At 39.7% G+C, this 12,759-nt stretch overlaps 1 protein-coding gene across 2 annotated transcripts in view; it reads left to right on the plus strand.

Moving 5' to 3' along the window:
• LOC311611240 (NACHT, LRR and PYD domains-containing protein 1-like) overlaps window positions 1-12,759 on the plus strand; it is a 55,926-nt gene that overhangs the window by 9,249 nt on the left and 33,918 nt on the right. For both annotated transcript variants that reach the window (XM_084863175.1, XM_084863176.1), the window contains exon 4: window positions 1,655-1,774. In XM_084863175.1, coding sequence (XP_084719301.1) covers window positions 1,655-1,774 — 120 coding nt within the window. The remainder of the gene's footprint in view (window positions 1-1,654; window positions 1,775-12,759) is intronic.

Consider the following 12,759-nt stretch of genomic DNA (forward strand, 5'->3'; position numbering starts at 1 on the left):
CGATTCACTCTGTAAATGTGTATTAAAGCACTGATTTTACACCAGCTCCTAAAGATCACAGATTAGTAAAGCACAGCCCTGTCCACTACAAACTCAAATCTGGAAGAGAAGATAGATATCCATCTAATAACTAGAACAGCATGCAAAGTCCCTGGTAAGAGAGGCAGGGACAAGGTGAAATCATAATTTAAGAAGGGGGATCACTCAAGTGGACCTGATTCGTAGTCTCAGATAAAGAAATGGTAGTCCTGGGTATTTTATTTTCAGACTAGAGGCCTGGTGCATGAATTCATGCACAGGTGGGCTCCCTTGGCCTGGTCTGTGGGGATCGGGCTGAAACCAGCTCTCTGACATCCCCCGAGGGGTCCTGGATTTCGAGATGGTGGTTCTTGGGTGACTCACCCCAGAATCGGGCTCCCTCTTCTTTGGTTCCAGTTGTGTCACCCGAGAACTGCAGCTGTCAAGTCACTGCAACTAAGCAGCTCCTGCATTGAGCATCTGCCCCTGGTGGTCAGTGTACATCATAGCTACCAGTTGGAGCATTTGCCCTCTGGTGGTCATTGGGTGTCATAGCTACCAGTAGGACAGTCAAAGGGTCTGACAGTTGCTTAGGCTTTTATATATATAGATTTACAATATTTTTTTCTAATATCAAACTAATGTTCATTATAGAAAAATGAGAACATGCAAATAAGCAAAATTAAAATCAACCCAATTTCTATCACTCATAGGTGACCATCATTATAAATTTAGCTATATATCCTCTTGTCTAATTTTTATGGACATTTTAGAGCAAAACTGAGCCATACTATACATTTTATTTCACAATCAGCTTTATTCCTTTATTTTTATTTTAAATATATTTTTATTGATTTCAGAGAGGAAGAGAGAAGAGAGAAAGAAACACCAATGATGAAAAAAAATCATTTTTTGGCTACCTCCTGCATGCCCTCTATTGGGGATCAAGCATGCAACCTGGGTATCTGCCCTTGACCGAAATTGAACCTGTGGCCCTTCAATCTGCAGGCTGATGCTCTAGGGCTCTTTATTTTTATATTGAGACTTTCTTCTTATGTTATTAGGTAGCCTAATATAATAACACTGAAAGGTTCTGAGTTAGGCCAAGGTTGCACAGCACTGACTCAAGGCTTAATGTAGTCAAAACTATATTTACTTAAGGTGTCTGGGTGCAGATGGGCTGAGTTCAGGAAAGAAGTCAGCCCCAAATGGGAGAGGAAGAAGGGTTTTTTTAGGTGCTTAGGGAGAGCTGCAGGTGGCTTCTGCTGACATATGTATCTGGACTGGGCTGCAAGAGGCGTCTGTTGATGCATGTATCTGGGCTATGCAAGAGTTGTAGTCTCAGAAGTTCATGTAAGATATTTGCTCAAGGGGAGCACATTTTGCAAAGCTTAGGCTTGTAGAACAAACTTAGTTTCTGCTAAGTTAGAGCTCTATTCCCTTTTTTTCTTTTTTTTAATCTTTGTTGTTCAGATTATTCCAGATGTTCCTCTTTTTTCCCCCTGTAGCTCCCCTCACCTGGTTCCCACCCCACCCCATGCCCTCACTCCCTCCCCCACCCACCCCCTATCATCGTCCATAGGTGTAAGATTTTTGTCTAATCTCTTCCCGCACCCCCACACTCTCTTTCTCCAAGAATTTCCACTACACTCCCTCACCAGGAAAGGAGGAGCTTCTCTGAGGCCTGGAAAACCCACAGCAGAGGAGTCCATCGAGCAGCTGTGACGCCCCAATCGGCGCAAACACGTGGATTCAAGTGAGTTCTTCAATCACCCAGGGAAAGGTCAGAGTTTGCGGGGATAGCATGAGGGATCTGGGTCCCGTGGCGCAGGCAGCAGTAGCTGCGGAGCTCCCGTGAGGCCCAGCCTCCACTGTAGCTGGGAGCTCCGCGCGGCAGCCCGTGCCTAGCTGCACCCTAAGAAGGCTGCAGCGAGAATCCTGCCCAGCGACACCCAGTGCTGGGTTTGACATATAATCTTCCCCAGAAGCGGGACTTTTTTAAAACGCCAGGGGACACGGGACAGATTGTTAAGAATCGCGGCTGTCCCACCAAGGGCAGAACATCTGGACACTTTGGTACCTGATCCCCTTCACCCCCTTGCTCCTGAATACTCGGGAAGGACTGCCCAGTGGGCATATTGGGGGAAATTGCAGGGGGAAATTGCCTTCCTGGAAACAAGGGATTGGAGCCAGAAGAGATAGTCTGGGAGCCAGTTGGCACTCTGCCAGCTAGAGCCATAGAGAAAGAAGGCCAGAGCAACCAAAAATACTGGGAGGTCAAACAGGAAACACTGCAACCTAGAGACTTAAGTAGAAATTGCCTTTTTTTTTTTTTTTTTTTTTTTACTTTTTACTTTTAATTAATCAAAAATAAATGGACACAAATAACTAAGATATAGCCTACTTAAAATTAAGGACTACCTTACAAAACTGAGGTACAGTGGAATGCTGGGAACTGCAAGACTGTCTGATCTGAGAATCAGGCGTGCCAAATACAATAACAGAGGAAGTGAATGTTCACTACTGGACATTTTTATGCTAATTTTACTATTCTTTATTTAATTTTCATTTGTTACATCTTTGACTTAAGAAACGAATTTTTTTCATTTTTCCTTACTTGATTTTACCTATTCAATTATTACATTTTTCAATCTCTATCATCACTATTACTACTGCAATTTTGCAATTTTTGTTTCCTTTTTTTTTTTTTACATTAGGAGCAATCTTCATTCTATTTTAATCTCTACTATAGCATCATTCAACCCTATCTCAACTCGACCCTTTTAGTCTCCTGTTTATCCTATCCCTTTCCAGCTTTAGTTTTTCCTCTATTCTTTCTGTATACCCCCTGCTAAAGCTGTCACTATACTTATAGACCTAAGTTCCAACCCCTTATCCAAGTGTATAAATACCACTCTCTGCACTTTATTAACTAGTTAAAAAAAAAAACTGTTCCCCTCTCTATCTTTTTCTCATTGTTTGTGAATGTTGATTATTGTGAATTTTTATGCTTTTTAGTGAAATGGTTATGCTTATTCCTGTGTTGTTATTGTTGCTTTGTATTTTTTTTTAATCCTCTGTTTTAATTTGTTTTTTTTAGTTCTGTATATCATAGCCTTGCTTAATAATAGTGGATATTGTACTTTGTATTAATCTCCAAGTATTGTTACTGGCATTGGCTGGGTTTAGTGGTGGTTCTATGGGAATTTTCCATATATATATAGTTTGTTTCACATTTCTCTTTTAGACTGTTTTCTCTCTCTCTCTCTCTATCTATCTATCTATCTATCTATCTTTTTTCTTTTTTCCCTGTTTTCCAACTTCATTTTGTCATTACTTTTTTTCCCATCTTTTTCTATCTCTTTATCCCTCTTTTTTTTAATTTACTTATTTATTTATTTTTTTAAATTTTTCTTTATTTTATTTTTACCTTTCTTCCTTCTCTCCTATCCCCTAATTTGCCTTTAAGTGGTGGTCACCTCTATTAGAAGTTATTAATATTGTAAATACATTCCTGTTAAGTGCCTCTTGTGTTGTACCTGGTAGTTTTGTATTTTGTACCTTTAAATCAGCGCAGGAGAAGAACACCACATAACCAGGCATCCTGAAAAGAGAGGCCATGGGGGAGACAGAGAAATAGCCCGCACATGAAAGAAAAGCAGGCATCACCAGAAAAGGAAGTAAACGAGTCAGAGGCATGCAGCTTACCAGAGCAAGAATTCAGAGTAATGATCATAGGATGGCTAAAAAGAATGGAAGAGAAATTTGACAACAACCAAGAAGAAATAAGGAAGAACCATGAGGAACTGAAGAAGAATCATGAGGAATTAAAGAAGAACCAAGAGGAATTGAAGAAGAACCAAGAGGAATTGAAGAAGAACCAAGAAGAAATGAAAAATGACATCACTACCATGAAGAACTCAATAGAAAGCATCAAGAGTAGACTAGATGAAGCAGAGGACCACATCAGTGAGCTAGAAGACAAGATGGAAAAAAATACCCAATTAGAGCAGCTTCTAGAAAAAAAAAGATTAAAAAGCAGGAGGAGAGCCTACGGGAGCTTTGGGACAATACAAAACAAAATAATATTCGAATAATAGGGGTTCCAGAAGGAAAGGAAACTGAGGTGGACATGGAAAAAGTATTTCAAGAAATAATGACAGAAAACTTTCCTGAGATAGAGAAGAAAAAACCCACTCAAATCCAAGATGCTCACAGAGTCCCAAGCAAAATAAATCCCAGAAGACAGACGCCAAGGCACATTATAATTAAATTGGCAAACAACAACAACAAAGTAAGAATCTTAAAAGCAGCCAGAGAGAGACAGAAAGTTACATACAAAGGAACACCCATCAGAATAGCAACTGATTTCCCAACAGAAACATATCAGGCCTGAAGGGAATGGGATGAAATATACAAAGTCATGCAAAGGAAGGGTCTGAATCCAACAATACTGTACCCAGCAAGGCTATCAATCAAAATTGAAGGGGAAATCAGGAGCTTCACAGACAAAAAAAGACTGAAGAAATTTATCTCCACCAAACCAGCAATGCAAGAAATGCTAAAGGGTCTACTGTAAAAATAAAGAAATAGGAAGTGAAGAAGAAACACGGGTATAGAATAAAAATGGCATCAAATGAGTACCTATCAATAATAACCATAAATGTAAATGGATTAAATGCTCCAATCAAAAGACATAAGGTGTCAGATTGGATAGGAAAACAAGACCCATACATTTGTTGTCTACAAGAAACCCACCTCAGAAAAAGAGATGCACACAGACTGAGGGTGAAGGGATGGAAAAAAGTTTTCCAGGCAAATGGAAATGAAAAAAAGCTGGGGTAGCAATACTTATATCTGACAAATTGGATCTCAGAGTGAAGGACATAACAAGAGATAATGAAGGCCACTTCACAATACTAAAGGGAACAATCCAACAAGAAGAAATAACCCTGGTAAATATATATGCACCCAATACAGGAGCATCCAAATACATTAAAAAAAAACTGCTGCAGGACTTTAAGGGAGAGATTAACAGCAATACAATCATAGTAGGAGATTTTAATACCCCACTGTCACCCTTCAACAAATATCTAAACAAAAAATCAGCAAAGAAATATCAATCCTAAATGACTCACTAGACCAGATGGAATTAATTGACACCTTCAGAACATTCCACCCCAAAGCCACAGAATATACAATCTTCTCAAGTGCACATGGGACATTCTCAAAGATAGACCACATTTTGGGACATAGGCAAAGTCTCTTCAAACACAAGAAGATAGAAATCATATCAAGCATCTTCTCAGATCATAATGGCATAAAACTGGAAATTAACTACAATAAAAATAATACAAAGAAATCAAACACATGGAGACTAAACAGCATGCTATTAAACAAGGACTGGGTTACCAGAGAAATCAAGGAAGAAATTAAAAACATCCTGGAAACAAATGACAATGAAAACACAACAATCCAAAATCTATGGGACACAGCAAAAGCAGTTTTGAGAGGAAAGTTCATATCCTTACAAGCCTATTGCAAAAAACTAGAAAAAAATGGTAACAAATGATCTAACTCTACAACTCAAAGAGTTAGAAAAAGAGCAACAAGAAAAGCCCAGTGTAAGCAGAAGGAAGGAAATAACAAAAATCAAACCACAGATAAACGACATAGAGACCAAAGAAACAATACATAAGATCAACAAAACCAAGAGCTGGTTCTTTGAAAGGATAAACAAGATAGATGGACCTCTAGCCAGGCTAACCAAGAAACAAAGAGAGAGGACACAAATAAACAAAATCAGAAATGAAAGAGGTGAAATAACAACAGACCCCACCGAAATACAACGGATTGTTACAAAATACTACGAACAACTCTATTCCAACAAACTGAACAACCTGGAGGAAATGGACATATTCCTAGAAAAATACAAACTTCCAAAACTCAATCAGGAAGAATGTAAAAATCTCAATAGACCAGTGACTTGGGAAGAAATTGAAACAGTCATCAAAAAGCTTCCAGCAAACAAAAGCCCAGAGCCAGATGGCTTCACAGGAGAGTTTTACCAAACATTCAAGAAAGAACTAAAACCTATCCTCCTCAGACTATTCAAAAAAAATCCAAGAGGAAGGAACACTTCCAAACTCCTTCTATGAAGCCAGCATCACCCTAATACCAAAACCAGGTAAAGACAACTCAATGAAAGAGAATTACAGGCCAATATCCCTCATGAACATAGATGCCAAACTCCTCAACAAATTTCTAGCAAATCGACTCCAGAAGAACATCACAAAGATCATACACCATGACCAAGTAGGATTTATTCGAGGAATTCAAGGATGGTACAATATCCGCAAATCAATAAACGTGATACATCACATTAACAAATTGAAAGATAAAAATCATATAGTCATATCAATTGATGCAGAAAAAGCATTTGATAAAATCCAACACCCTTTCCTGATAAAAACTCTTAACAAGGTGGGAGTACAAGGATCATACCTCAACATAATAAAAGCTATATATGATAAACCCACAGCCAACATTATACTCAATGGGCAAAAACTAAAACCATTCCCTCTAAGAACAGGGACAAGACAGGGATGCCCACTCTTGCCACTCCTGTATGACATAGTACCGGAAGTACTAGCCATTGCAATTAGACAAGAGGAGGAAATAAAAGGCATCCAAATTGGAAAAGAAGAAGTAAAGTTATCCTTATTTGCAGATGACATGATATTGTACATAAAAAACCCAAAAGACTCCATTAAAAAACTAATAGACTTAATAAATGAATTTGGCAATGTAGCAGGATACAAAATTAATGCCAAGAAATCCATGGCATTTCTATACACCAACAGTGAAACTACAGAAACAGAGACTAAAAAAGCAATTCCATTTACCATCACACCAAAACAATTAAGATACCTAGGAATAAATTTAACTAAGAAAGTAAATGACCTATATGTGGAAAACTACATGACACTGAAAAAAGAGATTGAGGAAGATGTAAAGAGATGGAAGAACATACCATGTTCATGGGTTGGTAGAATCAACATCATCAAAATGTCCATACTTCCTAAAGCAATCTATAGGTTCAATGCACTCCCCATTAAAATACCAACGACATATTTCACTGACCTAGAAAGAACTCTCCAAAAGTTCATTTGGAACAATAAAAGACCCCAAATAGCCACAACTTCCTGAGAAAGAAGAGTAAAGTAGGAGGGTTCTCAATACCAGACTTCAAACTATATTACAAAGCCACTGTTCTCAAAACAGCCTGGTACAAGCACAAGAACAGACATATAGATCAATGGAATAGAATTGAGAACCCAGATATCAACCCAAATCACTATGCTCAATTAATATTTTACAAAGGAGGCACGAATATACAATAGAGTCAAGACAGTTTCTTCAATAAATAGTGTTGGGAAAATTGGACAGACACATGCAAAAGAATGAAACTAGATCACCAACTTACACCATTCACAAAAATAAACTCAAAATGGATACAGGACTTAAACATCAGACCATAAAAATACTAGAAGCATCCACAGGCAGCAAAATCTCAGACGTATGCCAAAAGAACTTCTTCACTGATACTGCCCCTAGGGCAATGGAAGCTAAAGAGAAAATAAACAAATGGGACTACATCAAAATAAAAGGATTTTTTACAGCAAAAGAAACCATCAACAAGACAACAAGAATGCCCACGGTGTGGGAGAACATATTTGCAAATAATACCGCTGATAAAGGTTTAATCTCCAACATTTACAGACAGCTTATACAACTAAATAAAAGGAAGATGAATGATCCAATTAAAAAATGGGCAATGGACCTAAATAGAATATTTTCAAAAGAAGACAGAAGGAAGGCCAAAAGGCACATGAAAACATGCTCAAAGTCACTAATTATCCGAGAGATGCAAATCAAAACAAAAATGCGGTACCATCTCACACCTGTCAGAATGGCCAACATCAACAAATCAACAAATGACAGGTGTTGGCGAGGTTGCGGAGAAAAAGGAACCCTCGTGCACTTCTGGTGGGAATGCAGACTGGTGCAACCACTGTGGAGAACAGTGTGGAGTTTCCTCAAAAAACTGAAAATGGAACTCCCATTTGACCCAGTAATCCCACTTCTAGGAATATATCCCAAGAAACTAGAAACACCAATCAGAAAGGATATATGCACCCCTATGTTCATAGCAGCACAATCTACAATAGCCAAAATTTGGAAACAGCCTAGGTGCCCATCAGCAGATGATTGGATCCAAAAACTATTGTACATCTACACAATGGAATACTATGCTGCCATAAAAGAGAAGGAATTCTCATCATTTGCAGCAACCTGGATGGAATTGGAGAACATCATGCTGAGTGAAATAAGCCAATCAATGAAAGAGAAACACCACATGACCTCACTCATTTATGGATAATAAAGAACATCATAAACTGATGAACCAAAAGACAGATATAGAGATAGTAAAGCAACAAGCAGACTGTCAAATTATAGTGGGGAGGGGAGGAAGATCTGGAAGAGATAATAGATCAACCGAAGGATTTGTATACATGCATATAAGTACAACCAATGGACATAAAACTCTGGGGAGGGAGGGTATGTATGAGAGGGAGGGACGGGGGCAAAAAAAATCAATAAAATATATATTTTTAAAAAAAAAAAACCTTAAAAAAATTAAAGAGTTATGGCAAATGGTCTGGTGCAGTGGTCGGCAAACTCATTAGTCAACAGAGCCAAATATCAACAGTACAACGATTAAAATTTCTTTTGATAGCTGAAAACCGACTTCTATACATGGGCCACAAAGTTTAAATCACACTGTACATGCATGCCTGCATGTGGTATTTTGTGGAAGAGCCACACTCAAGGGAGGAGCCAAAGAGCTGCATGTGTCTCGCAAGCCGCCGTTTGCCGACCACTGGTCTGGTAGAAGGAAAGAGACATTAGAGGGTTGTCATCTAATACACCAAAATGAGTTTTATTCTTAAATTATTTACTTTTAAGTGTCCTTGGTTTAGGAAGATAGGATTTACTAGATGGTTGTGGACTACTGTCTTACTATCTCAGTTTCTCTTTTCTGCTTGTTGTGGCTTACTGGCCTGTGTCATTTATATAACTTCCTTTTAACATTTTTCCTACAAACCTTCTATAACTCTCATGAACCTTTTTACAACTTTCATAAACATTCTTACAACTTTAACTCACTTTCTTTTTCCTTTAAAAATGCATATCTATGCCTTATATCCTCTATTATGAAAACCATACAATATTTAAACCTTAATTTTTCAATGATAATAAAAAAATAAACAACCAACATTTCTTAAATTGACATTTATGAACATTCTCACTTTTAAGAAATATACCTTGCCGAAACTGGTTTGGCTCAGTAGATAGATCATCGGCCTGTGGACTGAAAGGTCCCAGGTTCAATCCTGGTCAAGGGCATGTATCTTGGTTTTGGGCACATCTCAGTAGGAGGTGTGCAGGAGGCAACTGGTTGATGTTTCTCTCTCATCAATGTTTCTAGCTCTCTGTCCCTCTCCCTTCCTCTCTGTAAGAAATCAATAAAATACATTTTTTAATAAAATAAATATACTTTTAATAAAGTGTAAGACATTACATTAACAGTTCTAAATTTATCTTACAGATTTTCTATAATAAAAGTTAAAATCAGGTGAACTTAAAACTTATTGAAATATTTAGATGTTTATCATTTAACCCAGCAATGCTCTAAAGCTTTTAAGTTTCCAAAACTTTGGAAAATTATGTATAGGCATATGAAACTGGAAAAAAGTCAGGGGGAGGAGGGAGCACGCCCAGCAGCCTTCTCCCAGGCCTCTAGCTGCTTGGATTTAAAACTGCCACATTTTTCCTTAAATATAACATGCTAAGGTTTGGGTGATGATGAGTTCAGCTTCTTATAGTAGCCAGACTGTTAAGTAAACATTTGTAGTTTTGCAGTAAAGAAAGTTGTTCTTTGGAAAAGGAGGGTGAGAAGGCATTAAGGTCAGAGCAGTTTTCAGAGCATTAAAGGAGTGAGAATGCTGGCCTTGGGATCTAAAAGTTCAGTGAAGAGTCTCTTTGCCATGTCATGTTATAGAGGAATTTTTTTAAAAGACTGAGGTTGGGAACACAGAGAAGAGAGTATCTAGCAAGTCTGAGAAAGGAGAGTGTTCTTGTTTAGAGGAGGAGACAGTCATGGAGGAGATAAGGTGTTTGTAATCTGAGGAATGTCACAGCTTTGTGGGATGAGAGTGAAACTGAAGTAGGTGACTGTCATTTAAGACAACTGGGCTTTATGAGGGCATGCGTGTACCACTCCTGTTGGGCAAGAAGAATGGATAAGGGGGTATTTAGTAAGATGCAGTGTAAGGTGAGGTAGCTAATGACTGTGAGACTGCTCCATCAACCCCATAATAGAGACTGAGGAGGGGACAAGGGTCCCAGAAAATTTGGAGAGGGCAGAATAAGTGGCCTTCGTGTCAATTAAAAAGGACATCAGCTTACCTGCCACCACAATCATTACCCAAGGCTCTGTCCTGGTGATGTAAGTGTGTGGGGCCCTCTCGGGGCCTGGGCAGCTTCTGTCTTCGGTGGCTAGTCCCAGAAGGTCTGGGAGCTCCAAACCGGATCCAGGGGGTGGCCTTGCTGAGGTCTGACCTGGAGAGGCCGGACTATTTACTGTCTGATTTCTAGTGGCCTTCCCTCCTGTACCCTGGGCAGGGCCTAGGCAGGGGTCTTGGGTTTGTGTAGGACTTGGTCCTGTGTACTTTCTTGTTGTATTTGAAGCATGATCCCGGAGGAAACTTAGCTCCTGACTTACCCTTGGTTGGAGGACTGGCACTTTATTTGGGGTTTATGAGAGTGATGGCTAAGAACTAAAAGGCCCTCATCTGGGCCTCAGCCTTGGCCAGATTTCGTCTTAGTTTTGGGTTTGGGTTTCTTTGTCTCTATTATTAAAAACCTTAAAGGTTGATTTTTAAAGGTCTCTTTGGGATTTTAGTTCCTTCTGGGCCTATAGGGTCAAGGTTGATGTATTTTTTGATGGCCTGTGTAAGGTGAGAGAAAAGACTGCTGGATTTTCATGGGTGACCTCTGCTAATTTTTTATAATTAACTGCGTTCTGGGCTGCCTTTCTTAGTCCTTCTATCAGCCAGAGAACCATCAAGACCTGTGGCCTGTCTGCCCTTCCTGATAGCTCCATTCTGTAGGTCCCTGTTAGGGACAGCATCTGCTTGGCCTGGGAAGGCAGGAACCTGCCAGCAGAGGGTATTCATGTGGCCCTGGGCATGAAGCTAGATTTAGTGCCAGCAATCTCCCGAAGGGAGCACTTTAAGGCTAGTGTCAGAGTTGAAGGAAAAAGAGAGCCAAAAACCTGTTCCAGAGCAGGTATGAGATAGGATGGTGGCAGTGGGTAGGGTGGCAGACTCTCAGGCTGCTGAGACTGGGGAGCTGTAGGCTGGGCCTGGGGGATGTTCAGTAGGATCAAAAGTGGTGAAGGAGGAGGATTTGAGATGGGGGAGGGGATTTGGAGGGCTTAGAGTGAGGAAGAAAAATCTGTGACGGTGGGCAGCTGTAGCAGAGAAAAGGATGTGTCCTTAAGTGTAAAAATGCCTGATCGTATGGGACCTCAGACCACCTGGCCTGTTGGCAGCAGAAGTTGGGACCTCAGACCACCTGGTCTATTGGCAGCAGAAGTTGCCAAGATCACTGAGATTTTGGAAATCAAAAGTACCATTCTCAGCCATTGGGACCTATTTTCTAATTTGCATTGCAGCCAAACAGTATTGCAATAAAAAATTAGGCACTTGGGACATAGGTCCTGAGCAAACCCTAGGGCCTGTAGATTCTTAAGAAGACATCCCAGAGGTGTGGTGCAGGGAATGGCCGACTGTGTGTTCCACAAAAGTGGGCCTTGAGTCTAATCTCCCATGGACAGTAAGTTAGAGAAAGGCGTTCCCTTCTCCTCCTGAGCATCAGAAACACATGGGTGATCACACCTGTAGGCATCCCCACAGACAGGTGGACCAGGGAACCTGGTTCCCGGGGAGTGTGTTCTGACCAGCGCTGGATTTCGGCTAGGGAGTGGGTATACAATCACAGCCCAGAGCCTGACCCTCATTATCCCGGACAGAAAAATGCAGAACAGCCCAAAAAGAAAGGGATAATAGACTGAGCACTTACTAGTTAATCCCAGGTCCACAGACATGAAGGGAAAGATGAATTGAATTGGGGACATATTGGGTCAAGGTGCTACTTGGCTATCGAGGTGGATTTATTTGGCAATAAAATTGAGATTGCAGTTTGCATCTTGAAATAAATAAAAATCTATTCTATTTGGGAGTAGATAAAATCACTTAAATAGTGTGTGAAATATAAAATTTAAATTGGTGGAAATTATACAAGACAATCTATCCTATAACTTTCAAACAAAGCTCATCCTCCTCTCCCATATTCTGTAAATGTTCTCTCCCAGAACATTCCCTTTTGCCATCTCTCACCTGAGGAACCTCTATACGTTCTTGCAATTATGGGAAGGCTATATGGACCCACACAAGCCAATCTGGACAACAGTATAGTATGTAGTAATATACAAAAATCCATCACAAAACTATCTTTAAACCAACTCGCCCAGATTCTGTTCCCACCTCCCATCTCTTCCTTTCCTTTCTGGAAACTGTAACTTTACAAAATCCATGCCAAAGCAATAAAGAC

This window comes from Pipistrellus hanaki, assembly GCF_964339955.1.
Source record: "Pipistrellus hanaki genome assembly, chromosome: 16".
Taxonomy (NCBI): domain Eukaryota; kingdom Metazoa; phylum Chordata; class Mammalia; order Chiroptera; family Vespertilionidae; genus Pipistrellus; species Pipistrellus hanaki.